At 35.7% G+C, this 18,471-nt stretch overlaps 1 protein-coding gene across 1 annotated transcript in view; it reads left to right on the top strand.

Annotated features, from left to right (window-relative positions):
- Positions 1–952: 952 nt before the first annotated feature.
- The window catches only part of LOC144441250 (low-density lipoprotein receptor-related protein 2-like), a 36,875-nt gene continuing 19,356 nt past the window's right edge, over positions 953–18,471 (top strand). The window contains exons 1-11 of the mRNA XM_078130807.1: positions 953–1,004; positions 1,234–1,405; positions 1,974–2,175; positions 9,235–9,427; positions 10,530–10,649; positions 13,354–13,573; positions 14,282–14,473; positions 14,979–15,148; positions 15,599–15,709; positions 16,915–17,037; positions 18,156–18,278. Coding sequence (XP_077986933.1) covers positions 953–1,004; positions 1,234–1,405; positions 1,974–2,175; positions 9,235–9,427; positions 10,530–10,649; positions 13,354–13,573; positions 14,282–14,473; positions 14,979–15,148; positions 15,599–15,709; positions 16,915–17,037; positions 18,156–18,278 — 1,678 coding nt within the window. The remainder of the gene's footprint in view (positions 1,005–1,233; positions 1,406–1,973; positions 2,176–9,234; positions 9,428–10,529; positions 10,650–13,353; positions 13,574–14,281; positions 14,474–14,978; positions 15,149–15,598; positions 15,710–16,914; positions 17,038–18,155; positions 18,279–18,471) is intronic.

Genomic DNA, 18,471 nt, shown 5'->3' on the forward strand with positions numbered 1-18,471 from the left:
TGACCCACTTTTCAGAAAATGTGACCAAGCTTGCAGAGGGTGATGCAAACTTCCATGCACATATACTGACCCCTTATTAAGCTCCTCATTAGTCTATCTGCTAGACCTCGGATGTTCTTCCGATAAAATACGACACACGACCGAACATCGCTATCGAGGATGAAGCCCTCACTGCAAACTTCGTTCGCTTATATATCGAAAGAAAGCCTGAACGTCGAGCAGCAAGACTAGCTCCCCATCTGCTAGGTCACATCTTCTTAATAATGGCTGTGTCTTAATTCAATCTGTTGACAAAAAGTGAAGTATGCAGTCGAAATATTTAAGGTATAAAAATTTTTGAGTATGTGTTTGGAACAAATGTTCTTTGTGATAGAGTGTAATAAGCTTGATGTCTGTCTCTACAGATGGCGATCCGTGGTTGATATTTTCATCCCGTAAAGAGATTAGGGGTATTTATATTCATCAAAATGAGTACTTCCTGATTCACGATGACCTGGAGAATTCTGTAGCATTAGGTGTTGATGCACACCTGGAGAGACTGTACTGGACTGATGTGAATGAAGAAGCTTTGAAATCTAGTCATTTAGATGGAAGTGATGTAAAAACAGTAATGTCTACAGGTGAGACAAACAATGAAATCTAGTCATTTAGATGGAAGTGATGTAAAAACAGTAATGTCTACAGGTGAGACAAACAATGAAATCTAGTCATTTAGATGGAAGTGATGTAAAAACAGTAATGTCTACAGGTGAGACAAACAATGAAATCTAGTCATTTAGATGGAAGTGATGTAAAAACAGTAATGTCTACAGGTGAGACAAACAATGAAATCTAGTCATTTAGATGGAAGTGATGTAAAAACAGTAATGTCTACAGGTGAGACAAACAATGAAATCTAGTCATTTAGATGGAAGTGATGTGAAAACAGTAATGTCTACAGGTGAGACAAACAATGAAATCTAGTCATTTAGATGGAAGTGATGTAAAAACAGTAATGTCTACAGGTGAGACAAACAAAGGAAATGAGGGAATACTCATAGAATGTCAGTTCAGAAATACAATGATTAATACATTTAAAGCAAGGAAGACCTCTTGTTTGTTTAATATTTGTAAAAATAACCCATTATGTTTGACAAGGCTGATTATTCTAACATTGTGTAAATTCATTGTTGTGCAAAACAAACCAACCCTGAAAACTTTTTAATGGTCTATAGACTATCTGACTGTTTACAGGAATGGACACTGCTGATGGGTTGGCTGTTGACTGGGTAACTCATAATGTGTATTGGACTGATGCTGGTTTCAAATATATTGGTATCTGTACTAGTGATGGACAAATGTCTACAATTGTTATTAATAGTGGTTTCGACCAACCAAGGTCTATTGTGGTAGATCCACCGACTGGGTGAGTAGTCGCCTCCCCCCCCCTCCCACTATATGAATATAACCTTGCTCTCCCCCTCCCCAGGACAGGAAATTTGGACCAACTTGGGTCTATTGGGTGCTCAGTACCCAGCTCCCCCATCCTCCACAATTTAACAAACCAATTTCTATTTGTCGTAGATCCACCTCCTAGGCAAGTATACCCTTCTTTGCCCCACTCTTCCTCCCAAACAATTTTGACCAACCGTAATAGATCGCCACCAACTGAATGAGTATACCCTTGCCCCCCCCCCCCCCCCCATTCCCAGCAATTTGGACAAAAAACTGACTATTGTGTATCCACCTCCCACCCTCAGTAATAATTTGGACCAACCGATATCTATTTTTGAAAGTTCACCAACTTGGAGAGAGTACCCTCATTCCTTCATTCCCAGTAGTTCTGGGTTCAGGTTTGCATTTAAGTTTAAATATCACAGCTCCTCTATACTGATATATAATGTCAGTGGGGTTCAAAAAGAATTGTTCTAATAAATTGTATTTTCAATATTTTCTATGTGGGCAATGCTTACTTCATTATTTGATTGTCTTAGATACATGTATTGGAGTGACTGGGGAGAGAATGCTAAAATAGAGAAAGCCGGAATGGATGGGTCTGAACGAACCATTCTAGTTAATGATGGACTGGGTTGGCCTAATGGTTTAAGTCTGGATACCACAACTTATACATTATACTGGGCTGATGCAAAGATAGATAGTATTAAGAAGATGAACTTAGAAAATTATCAAATTGAGGTGAGTTTCAAGCATAACTAAATCTGTCCATCCTTAAATAACAATACATCAAGTGTTTAAAGGCCTAATAAAAAAAATTGTGTGGTTCTACTTCTCAATTTTAGAATAGGTGGGGTGGGTAGATTTTTATTTTATTTTATTATAAATTTTTTTCATGTGTGAGTGTCTAGTTCAGGTTTTCCATTGTTTTCCAAATGGTCTATGTGTTATTGGTTTCTTCTTATCAGATGTACAGTCATTACAGATTGGAAGAACAGTTTTATATTCAATTTGTCTTTTTAAGTTGATGTCAGTTTCCGCATCCACTTTTTCTCATGAGACTTCACAATTTTTGCGATTTTATTATTTTTTTCTTGAACACATAAAAGAAAGTTTTGGGTCGGAGTCACAAGATGGTCTAAAATATGGCACAATTGTGACTTAATTTGGAACGGGTCGAAAAGGTGAAGGGATGGGAGGCAGGGGAGGTGTGGGGGTGGGGTATAGTGATGGAGAAAGATGAACACAGACACAGTGAACTATACTGACTTGGTCAAAGACATGTTGTTTTACTGAAAATTAAAACAAGTGTAGAGAAATCGCCTTTCACCACATTTGTGAATGAATAGACGATATCTGAAATTTTGGGAATATTCCCGTGCCTGAGTTTCACAGGCTAAAATTTGATAAACTGTGGGTAAGTCGGGGGGACGGAACCCTTAATGTGATCTGTGGGGATGGCTTGCTGTAATGAACTACAGGACACACAGAAATATGATTAAACATCAACTTTAATTAACTATATAAAAAGACTATATAAACATTCAAACAATATATCGGCCGGCAAAAGAATTACTTATCTGACTGTGCTGTTATTGAGCATATAAATTTAGTGTCCGAATGCGGGTGTACACACAAAGAAGCGATGGCAGTCACACAGCAATTAGTAGAGCTGGCTCCGACTGAAGATTCCACACTCCGTAGAACTATCTCCAGATGCCCAATACTGCTACCACTGTCTGTTACTTGCACACTTGAACCAGCTGGGCTCTGCTCCCACTGTTCAGTTTGGTCTGCTTCCAGAATTCCTTGCCTCACCTCGCCTTGCTGTTCTCTGCTCTCCTTTCCTCTCGTCCCCTCGCCCGCTGAACTTCACTTTTTCACCGGCTTATATCATGAAACATGTGCTCACACAGCATGTCATTCATAGCCAAAAACTCAGTCTCCATTGGTTAATGTGTCTGATGACCTACCCAGTCATTGAAGCCATTGGCTAAAAGTTAATCAAAGCCATGCCTGGCTTGGCAATACAAATCTGTCTTGTGCTGTCCTTGCAGTTGACAATTGTTAATGACCCCGGATACAAAATATGACAGTTGTATATATTCTCCGGATATCATGGCTATCAAATCCCTGGGATATAGTGCGTGGGATAGTCACTGACCTGTCAATTTCAACAAGGTGATGACAAGTTCACCCAAAGTTAGTGAAGGACAATAATGCACGAGTTTCACACAAGCAAAAGGTTTACACTACAGAGATAAAATTATGCTAAAACTAAAATTACACAACTCACAGAAATTCTACAGTAGCTTGGTTGATGAGCATAATTCCTTGTCTTGACTTGTAAACCTTTTTAGGCCTAATTGGTTAATTAAATTATTAAACATTTATAGTGTACAGGGTGAATAAAAAATTGAGGCAAGCACTAAGAAAATTGGACCAATATGTTATTTTGAACATTGATTCAAATATGTGAAATTGTGAATGTATGTTAAACTTGAGCCAGCATTATCAGTTTGATACGTGTATGGTAGGTTTGATCATTCTTAGTTGAAATATCAAACCTATATTGTATAATACAGCCTACTTAGTCTAACAATGCAAGTAAAAGTTGTCTTTGTGCTTGTGTCATTCTGCAGGATTTAGCATGCTCAGATATTGACAGATTTACAAAGCTATGTTCTAGGGCTTAAGTACAAATCGTTGTCGTAAGTTGACATTTGATGATAGATTGAATACAAATTAATGTACAGTTAAACCTGCACTACCTGCAAATGTGACATTTTTTTATCAAATTACCAAAGATATATTTACTAAAATTACCAAAGATATATTTACTAAAATTACCAAAGATATATTTACTAAAATTACCAAAGATATATTTACTAAAATTACCAAAGATATACTTACTAAAATTACCAAAGATATATTTACTAAAATTACCAAAGATATATTTACTAAAATTGGTCAACTACATTGTACTTATAAAGAGACATTGTGTCTGTATACATTAGTGGTCAATATTATCTGTAGATAGGGAAGTGGTTAGTTTAAATCTTGAATGAATGCTTAGTGTTGAATCTGTCACCATGTTAAAACTGTACAGACAACCACAATATATTCACTGATAATTGTTAAAATGCCAATAATTAGACATTTCTCATGTTAATCAGTGGTTGATATTTTCTACTAGTAGTACAGAAATAGATTGAAATCGTGATTGCCATTAGTGAGGGTGCTGTTTTTTTGGGTGTAGCCCTGTGTCAATCTGTTTGACGGGAATGGATCTTAACATAGCTCTGATTGCACTAAAATGTCTACAATGTATTTCCATTATGTTGTGTACCATTCAACATCAAATTCTGTTTGGTATCGACAGCACTTTACTGGTTCAGAATTCTTACACACAAATGTCAATTTATCATCTAAAGTACATATATCACCAATACTGGGTGTCTTCTTAACTTCTACCTTTGGTCGAAATTTGACTACTGGTTCGGTTTTATCATTGACGCGATGGTTTGACTTTCTTGGGAATTGTGTGAATTTCCATTTTTCCACACACATCAAAAGATGGCTTGGCATTTTGTCTTTGTCAAACTCTATTTGGGGTAAACCTTCTTCATTCCCAGTACACACCTCACATGCATAGGCTATTGCAAAGAGGCCACAGGTCTTCTCCTCCTTCTGTGTTTGTGCGGTAATACGTAAGTGTATTGTTAGTGTTTTTGATTCATCTGTGAAATGTTGGTACAGATGCGAAATTCCACAAAACACAAGCCCTGTTAGTGTATCCCAATAGTCACCACTACTGTCTACTAGTGAAATCTTTTCTCCTGTGTTGTAAATGGTGATGCCATGGTCGGCCCCATTATTCAGGATCTGGACTGAACTTTCTTTAGGAGAAAATGGTTTGCACTGACAGAACTTTTCACATAATGAGTCATCATTACACTTGTAGCACTGTGCACGAGCCTCTAAACCCTGGATGTGAGGAAATTGGGTCTTCATCACTTTCATAGTTTTGTCTATCATCTCAGAAGTGTACATCTCAAGATTTGTTACTCTTTTTTCCTCTTCAGGGGTAAACAGATCAGTTGTTTTATTCTCCTTTGTATCAGTTTGAGTATCTGAATTTGTCAAATGCTGAAACAGATGAAGGAAATCGCGATGAAATGTTTGCAATATTAATCAATCTCAATTAATTTATTATGTAAACGTTAATCAAAATTATGAAAATTATGATATATTAGATTCTTTTAGATATGAAGATAAATTGTGGTTGATAAATTGTCCAATTAGTTCCATTTGTACAGATTTATGTCTCACTGATATCCGTTGTTGTCATCCAAAATTACATTTCTCCTAAAGAATTTCTCAAACATTCCTTCAGAAGCATCACTGGTTAATCTGACCAAGTAGCCACATGGTTTAATTGTATAAAGTACAGTGTACAGGTGGATAACCGTACTTAATAAAATGTTCTTGTGAAAGTCTTTATACTTACCTCAGCATGTGGACCCTCAGCTCGACGACTGACTTCAAAATCCTGTAAGCTGTCAGGTGACTCCTCCAAACTGGAAGATGCCTGATAATAAATTAGAAAGTTTATTTCTTAAATTTGTTTGAAGGATAATATATAGAAGCTTGAAGCATTTCCTTATTTCTTAACAGCATCTTTTTTGATCCATAAAGTTTCCTATAATCAGTTAATAATTTTGTATATGTCACTGACATCAATAGATTTATCATGTCATCCAAAACAAACAGTTACTTAATTACATTTCACATAAAGAACTCTTCAAATAGTCCTTAAAAAGTTTGTGCTGGAGTCGCCAAGTAGTGACATGGTTATGGTAAAGTACAAGTGGATTTACTTTACTTAATAAATGTTTTGTTTTTTGTAATAGTCTTCAGTTTATAGGCTTACCTCATCACGTGCACGCTGTACATATAGTAGATGACTGGCATTACAATCCTCTATCTGTGGCTTATCAGATAATTCCGGGAAACTGCCATGTGGTTCCTGAAATGCAATACAAAAAATGACAATTTTAACAAATCTAAACATAATTCATTTAATGTTTCAAGACATTTGATTTTTAGCTTTGCTGTTAGTGACACTCAGCTGAGCGGAGCTTATGGGTTAGGTTGATCTGTGTTGTCTGTCAACTTGTTCTATTATCATCTCTGAAACCAACTATTGGATTGCTTTGATATTGTATGTGCATGTCACTTGGAGGTAGGCTTTTCAGATTTGTTCACAGGAGGCAGGTATCTTCAGTTTTCTACTTGTGGCAATTTTTTGGTAAATGATTGTACTTTGAACTTCTTCTGTGAACCAACTGAATTGATCATTGCAGAGATATTTAGTGGTTCATTTAGCTAAGATGGAGTCTATTCAGATTTGTTCAATATTATTGACTGTCAGGATTTAAAGGAACACTTTTGAAATTTGTTTAAAGGATAGTTAGAGAAGCTTGAAGTATTTCCTTATTTCTTAACCAGCACAAGAGTGATATGAAATTTTGATGACAACGTACCTCATTTCCCTGAAATCGATGTGTACTTGATGATTGACTGTCTTCATCACTAGGCACTGTGATGGATAAATGGTCCAATTTCTCCATGATAAACTGTAAAGTGTGAAAATGAGAGGAATAAACATTGAGAAATATTCACCAACATTATCTAAGATTTATTACAAGATAAATAATTAATGTTTGGTTTCACAAAACAAACTGCTTTGGACAAAACTAGGAACCACTTGTAAGTTTTGACCATATTTGAGAAAGAAAGGGGTGTGTTATTGTTAACTACCAGACCAGAATGACTATAGTTTCAGTGGCACGGTACTATAATTACATCTCACACATTATACAAGCAAATTATATAAAACAATATACACACACTTGCAGCACTAGAGCATATAAAATGATAAATGTTTTCAATAATACAATGCCATTTATTTGTATCTTGCTTTGAACAGTGGGGGGGGGGGGTCTATTCAGGTAAGTGCATGGCATTAAAATACAGTAAAATATCAACAAAATATCTACATATACTGGCTTTATATTCATAGCACCACACACACACACACACACACACACACACACACTGGGCGATCTCTACAGCACTACTGAACCTCAGTTCAGTTCTGCTAAAAATCATACAAATTGACTCGAGTGCCTGTCACGGATAGTCACCATTGAAACATTTTTGTGTCACCTAAATTTACCTTTGCCACAACACACAACAGGGTCCAAAAACTGCTCTCCCAAAGTTGATCAGTGAAAGGACGCAGGGATTTCAGGTTTTACCGAGTGTGCTCTAACATCAGCTTGTACGTACTGTATGTCTCGTACATCTGTGGAAAATGGACGGCATCATATGACCACGCTTGACCCCATCAAATCGCCACTGGCTTCTGATTGGCTGAAATACATAATTATTAAGCTTTTGTCCAAAACATTTGCTAATACTTTGCTATCATACTACTACCGTTATAGCATTTGAAAATCTACTAAGTCGGTTGCTCACAGTTTTACAATATTTAGGGCATTGGCCATGAGTCCAGTCCTCCACTGTCCTGTTGATACATACAAGAGTGAACACATAATAAATCATGACGACAGTGAGTATATCTGTTTCTCAACTCCCTTGCAGTGATATTAGGCAGCGATATTGGAGTGACAGGAAACTGCTTGTTAATGACACGTCAGTCTTCTAACAATCATATGAACTACCTTAACTGGGCCGGGCATTAAAATAATAATAACTTATTGCGAGAACAAGGTCATATAGAATATATATTAACATCATGCAAAACTAAGACTAGAGAAATAATATCAATAACAGCCAATCATTCTGAATTTGCTCCATCTGCAAAACATTACACATTCAAATTAATTAAATTGAAGCTGAGACTTTGTGTATAGAACTCTGACCAAAAAATGAATTTCTTTATCAGCCAGAAAATGTCTTTAAACCATCAACGAAATACTTCTAATGTCATATCAGGGACATGTATGTGTTTATATGTCCCTGGTCATACATAGTGCAAAGTTCACATTATTCAGGTTCAGTCACTAAGTAACATATTATTGTATAGGTCATCATTGTTTATAGACTCACTGACATGTAAACAAACATATTGCTTACTAACTTGATCAGTACAGCCTGGCTCCAGCTACTTCTTTAAGCTTTAAGCAGTCTACAGCTACATCGACACCCTGCCCACAAGACAGTTATCAAACACAACATGCAACAGGAGACAGGTTCTACATGCCACAACATCATCAACACCTTATCCACAAGACTATCATGTACACCATGCTTCCTCCTCCACTGGATAGATGGTGTGAGACTCAGTCCAGTACATCCATGCCAGATCATACACTCGCCATCCCAGATGCCAGAACCTACTCACTGGACAGAAGCTTCATCCACTCAGCTGTCCAGATATGGAACTGTCTTGAAGTTCCTGATTATGTTGTTGGGGACATCTCTCAGTGGCACTGGACTCCAAGCCTTCAAAGGCCGGTCGTATGGTTTCCTTCTGCTCCGAGTATGATTCCACAGACTAATACAAATTCGAGCCAGTACATGTAGTCCGCAGAATCATACAAGACACAGTATGACATAAAAGTAACATTGATTTCATGGGATTATGTATAAAAAGCTTTAATTTCACTGTGTTTTGATTTTTTCATGAATTGGTAACATACTGAAATCTTCTCATTGCACTGCTGATTATACATATAAAATATGTTGATGTCCAAATTTTGTACATTTCAGGAGGTTGTAACAGACAGAGTCTACCATCCCTTTGCGTTAGCTGTGTTTGAAGACAGTCTATTCTGGACAGATTGGTTACTTGGGTCAGTGGAAACAGCTAATAAGTTTACTGGAAAGAACCATGCTACTCTGATTACTGATATGATGAGACCGATGGGAATATTAGTCTATCATCCAGTTCTACAACCAACAGGTAAGAAATGATAATTTTATAGCTAATATGTGAATGATGTATGGTATGGACATTATACATACATGTAGATATGATACTAACCAGTACACTTGTAGGGCTTCAGTCATCACCCCCACACTTATACATAACCAGTGCACTTGTAGGGCTTCAGTCATCACCAGTAAAATTGTACATTCACCTATTTGATTACCATACCTGATCAGTACTCTATAAAGCGCTTATGTACAAAATGTTGCAGCCAGAATTATTGCACGTTCGAAGCGCCATGTTCATATCACTCCACTTCTACAGGAATTACATTGGTTGTCTGTATGTCAACGTATTATTTATAAGATTTTAGTCATCACTTTTAAATGTCTTCATGGTTCTGTTCCTCCATATCTTAGTGAGTTGGTCAGTCTCTATGTCCCGGGGCGTAGTCAATGTTCCGCTGACCATTTTAAACTTAGTACTGTTACAGCAAGGACAAAAAACATGGTGATAGGACTTTGTGTTGCTTCACCAGTTTTATGGAATTCTTACCCTCTCTAAATCCATCATTGTGATATTTCAATTTTTTTGAACATATGCTGAAAACACCTTTTTAATCTTGCCTTCTCTTAGTTTGGGAAATTAGTTTTTATATTTTTTATGCTTGTTCTGTATTTTGAATGTGGCACTGATCACTGTCTCTGTGGATTTTAGATACTTTATAAATTAAAGGGACGCAGGCTCAGAGTTTAGACATTTTTTTGCTGACCAAGTGTTACATATTGTATTCTACTTCCTGAAGCACACTCATTCATTACTTGATACCTGAAATAACTCAATCCTGGTTTTTAGATATAATATATAAAAGATTTGATGATGTAATTGTTGGTACGTATCAACAAATCTGCGGAAACCCCTGTCATTATATGAACAATGCATGACTTGAATGGTTGGTAAAAAGTGACAAGTCACGGCTACATGAATCGTTGTAAACACTATACATGATTAGTTTATCCATGGTTTTATGTAAAGCATTTTGTATTACAAAAGTAAAAACCATCTAAACTCAGCCTGTGCCCCTTTAGATTATTATTATTATTATTATTATTATTATTTGTGTTTATTCCCCTAGGTATAAATCCCTGCGCTGAGACTACCTGTGATCACATGTGTCTACTGGCGCCAGGTGGTGGGTACAGGTGCTCCTGTACTTTAGGGTATATGATCCAATCAGATGGAAGTACCTGCAAGAGTAAGTAAACAGACTGATGTGTGAAAATTATGATCTATGTATTGTCTATTTAAGTACTGATTTCATCATACACTCCAGGTCACTAGTCTATTTAAGTACTGATTTCATCATACACTCCAGGTTACTAGTCTATTTAAGTACTGATTTCATCATACACTCCAGGTCACTAGTCTATTTAAGTACTGATTTCATCATACACTCCAGGTCACTAGTCTATTTAAGTATTGATTTCATCATACACTCCAGGTCACTAGTCTATTTAAGTACTGATTTCATCATACACTCCAGGTTACTAGTCTATTTAAGTACTGATTTCATCATACACTCCAGGTCACTAGTCTATTTAAGTACTGATTCCATCATACACTCCAGGTTACTAGTCTATTTAAGTACTGATTTCATCATACACTCCAGGTCACTAGTCTATTTAAGTACTGATTTCATCATACACTCCAGGTTACTAGTCTATTTAAGTACTGATTTCATCATACACTCCAGGTTACTAGTCTATTTAAGTACTGATTTCATCATACACTCCAGGTTACTAGTCTATTTAAGTACTGATTTCATCATACACTCCAGGTTACTAGTCTATTAAGTACTGATTTCATCATACACTCCAGGTTACTAGTCTATTTAAGTACTGATTTCATCATACACTCCAGGTCACTAGTCTATATAAGTACTGATTTCATCATACACTCCAGGTTACTAGTCTATTTAAGTACTGATTTCATCATACACTCCAGGTTACTAGTCTATTTAAGTACTGATTTCATCATACACTCCAGGTTACTAGTCTATTTAAGTACTGATTTCATCATACACTCCAGGTCACTAGTCTATTTAAGTACTGATTTCATCATACACTCCAGGTTACTAGTCTATATAAGTACTGATTTCATCATACACTCCAGGTTACTAGTCTATTTAAGTACTGATTTCATCATACACTCCAGGTTACTAGTCTATTTAAGTACTGATTTCATCATACACTCCAGGTTACTAGTCTATTTAAGTACTGATTTCATCATACACTCCAGGTCACTAGTCTATATAAGTACTGATTTCATCATACACTCCAGGTTACTAGTCTATTTAAGTACTGATTTCATCATACACTCCAGGTTACTAGTCTATATAAGTACTGATTTCATCATACACTCCAGGTTACTAGTCTATATAAGTACTGATTTCATCATACACTCCAGGTCACTAGTCTATTTAAGTACTGATTTCATCATACACTCCAGGTTACTAGTCTATTTAAGTACTGATTTCATCATACACTCCAGGTCACTAGTCTATTTAAGTACTGATTTCATCATACACTCCAGGTTACTAGTCTATTTAAGTACTGATTTCATCATACACTCCAGGTCACTAGTCTATTTAAGTACTGATTTCATCATACACTCCAGGTTACTAGTCTATTTAAGTACTGATTTCATCATACACTCCAGGTTACTAGTCTATTTAAGTACTGATTTCATCATACACTCTGGGTTACTAGTCTATTTAAGTACTGATTTCATCATACACTCCAGGTCACTAGTCTATTTAAGTACTGATTTCATCATACACTCCAGGTTACTAGTCTATTAAGTACTGATTTCATCATACACTCCAGGTTACTAGTCTATTTAAGTACTGATTTCATCATACACTCCAGGTCACTAGTCTATTTAAGTACTGATTTCATCATACACTCCAGGTCACTAGTCTATTTAAGTACTGATTTCATCATACACTCCAGGTTACTAGTCTATTTAAGTACTGATTTCATCATACACTCCAGGTCACTAGTCTATTTAAGTACTGATTTCATCATACACTCCAGGTCACTAGTCTATTTAAGTACTGATTTCATCATACACTCCAGGTTACTAGTCTATTTAAGTACTGATTTCATCATACACTCCAGGTCACTAGTCTATTTAAGTACTGATTTCATCATACACTCCAGGTTACTAGTCTATTTAAGTACTGATTTCATCATACACTCCAGGTTACTAGTCTATTTAAGTACTGATTTCATCATACACTCCAGGTTACTAGTCTATATAAGTACTGATTTCATCATACACTCCAGGTTACTAGTCTATTTAAGTACTGATTTCATCATACACTCCAGGTCACTAGTCTATTTAAGTACTGATTTCATCATACACTCCAGGTCACTAGTCTATTTAAGTACTGATTTCATCATACACTCCAGGTTACTAGTCTATTTAAGTACTGATTTCATCATACACTCCAGGTCACTAGTCTATTTAAGTACTGATTTCATCATACACTCCAGGTTACTAGTCTATTTAAGTACTGATTTCATCATACACTCCAGGTTACTAGTCTATTTAAGTACTGATTTCATCATACACTCCAGGTTACTAGTCTATTTAAGTACTGATTTCATCATACACTCCAGGTTACTAGTCTATTTAAGTACTGATTTCATCATACACTCCAGGTCACTAGTCTATTTAACAAATTGTGCTTTTATTTTGGGTAGTAAGATTATAATTCTACTTGAGTTCCCAAGTTTTTCCACCAGGGTTCCTACCAGTGTTTTTGTTTTGGGTACTAGTGAGTTCATGTGACATATTTCAGAGCTCCCAACTCACTTTACCCAAGTCTTCCTCTAAAATCATTGATGAAACTGAGCAGCTAATGTTTATCTGTTGATTCTTGACTCATAATACAGAAAGCAAGTCAACTTCTCCATCACTTCTATTCTCAACAAGAAAAGCAATAAAACAATTGTACTTAGACACAGAAGTCAACCAGGACAAGATGGCCGACACAATCCTTGGTAACCTTTTCAATGTGATAGGTTTGGACTACCATACAGCCACTGAGACAGTTTATTATGGTGATGTTCACCAAGATACAATCAATAAGGTTAATATTCATGGAAATATCAGGTAATTGTATATAAATGTCAAATTTATGTCGCTATTTATTTATTTATTTATTTATTTATTGCATCCCTTTTGTACTAGGACTCACTAAGATTGTTAGGAGCAGCACTAACAGAAAATTAAAATACATACACTACTAAAAAATTAGAAGATATGACTACTATAATCACATACAGAAACAAACAAACAAACAAACAAACAAACCAAAGGGAGGGAGGAAGAGAGAGAAGGAAAAAAAATTGAAAAAAACAAAAGTTACCCTTCAAATGTTAGTAGTCAAAAGATCTAATCTCTAAACTATTCTATATAGTTTTCACAAAATCCTTTCTGTTTTCAATTTCATCAATAAGTTATTGTTTGATAATTTGTTTAATTCGTTCCTAGCAACAAAGGCTGTGCCCTTAGCAATATCGGAGTTATAGGTTATCTTACTCAGATAATATTAAGTGAGCTGGGGTATAATATTAAGTGAATGAGCATTGAAAAATAAACTCATGTAGCAGTTTCTTTTACAAAGTTATGTAGTTGTGCTACAGTGCCATTGGCTCTATTTCATATCTTGCCACTTTGTTCACTATTAATTACTCTCATTTTGTTGTAAACACAAACTTTTATGGACAAGAATTATTTCAAAATAAGCATACTGTTAATAATTCATGGAAGACAAAATTAGTTTAAAATTTGACTCTCTGAAATGTGTTTATATTGCAGTGAAGTGGTGTTTGATAAAGGACTAGACACCATTGATGATATATCCATTGATTGGATAGCAAATAACTTGTACTGGACTGACTCTGGTACTGTCAAGATAGAAGTGGCAAGACTTGATGGATCGGCCAGAAAAACACTTATCTCTGAAGATATTGAAAAGCCAAGAGCACTTGTACTATATCCATCTAAAGGGTAAGTAAAAGTTGGTACTTGTATTTGTAAGAGTCATGATTGGTGAAGTGTTACAGTGCTGGTTTGGAATCAACAAAGCTTTATCACTGCCCTGAATGGTTTAAGTCCTTGGGCAAGTTTTGAAATGCAACTGTGCCCCAGTCAGTTTGGTTGTATGATTTAAGACCTTGTAGGATTAAAAAAAAGCTATGTGAGGAAATTTCATATAGAGGCTACAATGGATTAATATTTTCTCCAAGATGTTTAGGAAGTGTAAAAGGCCATTGTGCCATTATAGGTCTTTGCCTGGGGGTAATAATTGGAAAATGGTTTGGGCACAGGGTGAGAAAGGGCAGCATAAGAATATATAATAACTCTTTATTATTAATAATTACTATAATATTGATGTGTACTAGTCTAGTTCATTGAAAAAAAATTCAATGACAAAATATTATAATTGCAGTTGATATCATATATTACTTTTTTGTGGTCATAAATTTTATATCATTATTGTTATTTTTCACAGAATAATGTTTTTCTCTGACTGGGGTAATCATCCTAAAATAGAAAAGTTATCCATGGATGGAAGTGATAGACATATACTTATAGACTCCCAGCTTGGCTGGCCGAACGGTATGTGTTTAGATTACCAACAAGATCGACTTTACTGGATTGATGCATACACAGATTCAATTGGTAAGTTTCAAATCATTTTGTTATGTGGTATCTGATTGTTGTATGTATTACATATATCTACAAGATGGCCTGCAAGTAAAAGTTTCATGAAAACTCCAGAAACAATTGTCATAAAATGTACTGTACATGCAGTTTGTATAATAGCACATGACCTATTCATTCAGACTCAAGTGTCTATCCCTAAATTATTAGGAAACACTTTCTGCTGGTATCATAGGCTTGAATTTGGAGTGAAAAGTTTAAAAGTTATCTTTCACAATGTCAGCCTGAGGGTAGTATGGCAAAAACCAGTTTCTGTCTGCCTCATCACCTCAAAAACAAATCCAACATAGTTTTACAGGAATGTCTAGATTTTGAGCTTAGTATTGCATATTAATTAGCATAATTTGCATATTGATTGATTGCATTTGAGTTGTAATTTCACAGCTTATGTCGTCAACTTTTTTTCAGAGTCTGTAAATCTTGTTGGAGGAGATCGTAAAAGCCTTGTTACAAATCTGGATCATCCATTTTCACTGACGATAATAAATGATAAAATGTACTGGTCTGACTGGAGTACAGGTGAGTATATAACTTGTACCATCTCAATTTTTACTTCAGAAGTAAACTGTTACTTGAGGGTCATTTCTTTCCTTGTCTTTGCTAGGTGTATTTCATAGCATTCATTCATTCATTCATTCATTCATTCATTCATTCAAGGGGAACAAAACTTCGTTAATTCATGTCATTTTCGTAAAACTTGGAAAATAAACGAGATAAAATGTGTTGGCTTTATTCACATTCATTACTGAGTTGTCATTAATATGAACTAAGGCAAACATACAAGACTTAGTAGGAACCAAACATTTTGTCAACAGCATCTAATGTTGTTTAAATTATAAAGCCCCTAAAAATGTTCGCAATGTAACAGAAGTTGACAGCCAGTCTCGTACATCACTTGCGACTAAAGTCAGTTTTCAAAATGAGTATAAAATCAATCTGCTTTGAACTTAATGTTGTTAGCATCTGTTTTTCCCACCACATTCTAATAAACTGACCAGACGTATGATACAGGAAATTTTGGCATATGATTATAATTATGTAACATGTTATAGTTGGTAGTGGCTATAAAGAATTTAAAATACCACTAATTCTTTCTATTATGGCAATAAAAACTAATTTGTTGTCAGTGATTCCACCTCTATCAACTAACCTAATCTGTAAGAATACTGTATACTTTAATATCATGAATTCTTGTACTTCAGTTTCTTCTAATCTTGCTGAAGTACGTCTACTAGCTGATCACCAAACTTACTACACTGTCGTTAACTAGACTAAAGTGTGATAATGGGAATACTGTAGTTTGGTGAATGAAAAATTTGACAGAATGGCAATATAGGGCATGTCAGGTGGGCTTCAGTTTAGCAGGCAGTGCAAGGGGAAACTAGATAGTCGACGCTACACAATTATTAGTAAATAACTCAATCCAGTCGGCACTTGTCGATATCAGTTCACTCAGTGATTCAGGTTTGATTTTTTCTCAATATCTTCATATCTTTTTTTCTTGAGAATAAAATAATGTTTTCACTGATTAGTGTGGTTATGTGATTCAGAAGATGTTTCCATGGTATTACATATGGTACATTAGAAAACCTTTATGGCCAGGATGTGAGTTTTACAGACCTCAGTAGTATATATATACATGCCCTCTCTTCTGCCACACAACCTTGGTTCGCAAAACCCATATCTGGGCCATAAAGATTAAAGGGATTATTTCTGTTAAACAGGTAGTATTCAGAGTGCTGATAAACTGACTGGTAACGATCTAACAGTTGTATGGAATTCAAATATCAACGATGTCTTGGATATATGTGGTATTAATCCAACTGCAATTCAAACACCTCACACGGGTAAGCTCTTGATAATATATGTGATATTATTCCAACTGCAAGTCAAACACCTCACACTGGTAAGTTTGGATAAAACATCGAGGTATCGCCGAACGACTGTGTGTATCGTACACATTTTATGTTTCCTAAGAATATTTTTTTTTACTTTTTGTATATGTAGTGCAATTGCGAACAATAGCCACTTCAAGAATAAATGACAAAGAGATCTCCTAATTGGCCAAGCAAATTGGTTCACTGCTGCTCAGAATAACAAAAAATGTAAGACGGCAAGGAATTTAAGAACAATTACAGAACAATGGACATAAACTGGTTTAAAAAACACAACAACAGGTTTTCACCCTACACTTTACGAAAGGTGTAGATTGGTACTTTAACGTGCATTGGGTATTGCACTCCAATACACGGGACCTCTATTTTACGTCCTGTCCGAGGGACAAAAGTAAAGAATAAAAAGGAATCAAAAATACATGAGACATACAAGATAGATAAGAAACAGGCTTCCCACAGACCACTCATTACAAATACAAACATGGTAGGCACAGTTGCTCGGTGATCCCTCGATGTTTTAGTTGTATGTTACCTGATGCATATCTATGCAAGGTGTGGAGTACATAGGATGGTGGAATGGTTAGAGTGGCCAGCTTGGAATCTACATGTTGCAGTTCAAGCCGGCTATCATATTGTTGATTGCTTCGGAATGGTATAAGTTTGGGCAAGATTTGAACCACAACTGTGCCTCAGTCAATCCAGCTGTATAATTGGGCACCTGGTAGGATAGAGGTTACAATGTGAATGCTCTAATCCTTGGTCTATGGGTTTACAGAGGCTGCAATGACTTGTATGCGCTCAAGGGAGTTGAGGAAGTAATGATCCATGCCAGGGCCGGTAATAATTGTAAAGTGCTTTTGAGCAGAATGGGAAGTCCTAAGGCTTTATAAATAAATAAAATGAATATAAATACTTTAGCCAATATGGGATCTTGGTTACAGATTTGTCCCACTTGAAATGAATGTAAATACTTGGTTCATGATTTGTAACCCTGAATTATTCTTTCAATGATATGCAGTCTACAGATATTGTGTACTTAAACAGATATTTGAACTTTATTGATATCATAGAAGCCAATGGTTGTGGAGTATTGAATGGAGAATGCAGTCATCTGTGTTTACCTAATCCTACTGGCTTCATATGTGCCTGTCCTGATAATATGAACTTATCTGCAGATAATCAAACTTGTGAAGGCAAGTATGGTGGTTGTATGTTTTAGTTCAGATATAAGTTTTACACCCCCCCCCCTACACCTCACCCCCATGTACATCACAATTTTATCTCTATATTTTTCAGACCATATACTATTAATTTTCAAGTTGCTGATTTTGCCATTTTTGGAACGTGATTGGCGTCGTGCCGTGATTTGGCAACCTGGTTATTATT

This window comes from Glandiceps talaboti, chromosome 10 (genome assembly GCF_964340395.1).
Source record: "Glandiceps talaboti chromosome 10, keGlaTala1.1, whole genome shotgun sequence".
NCBI lineage: Eukaryota > Metazoa > Hemichordata > Enteropneusta > Spengelidae > Glandiceps > Glandiceps talaboti.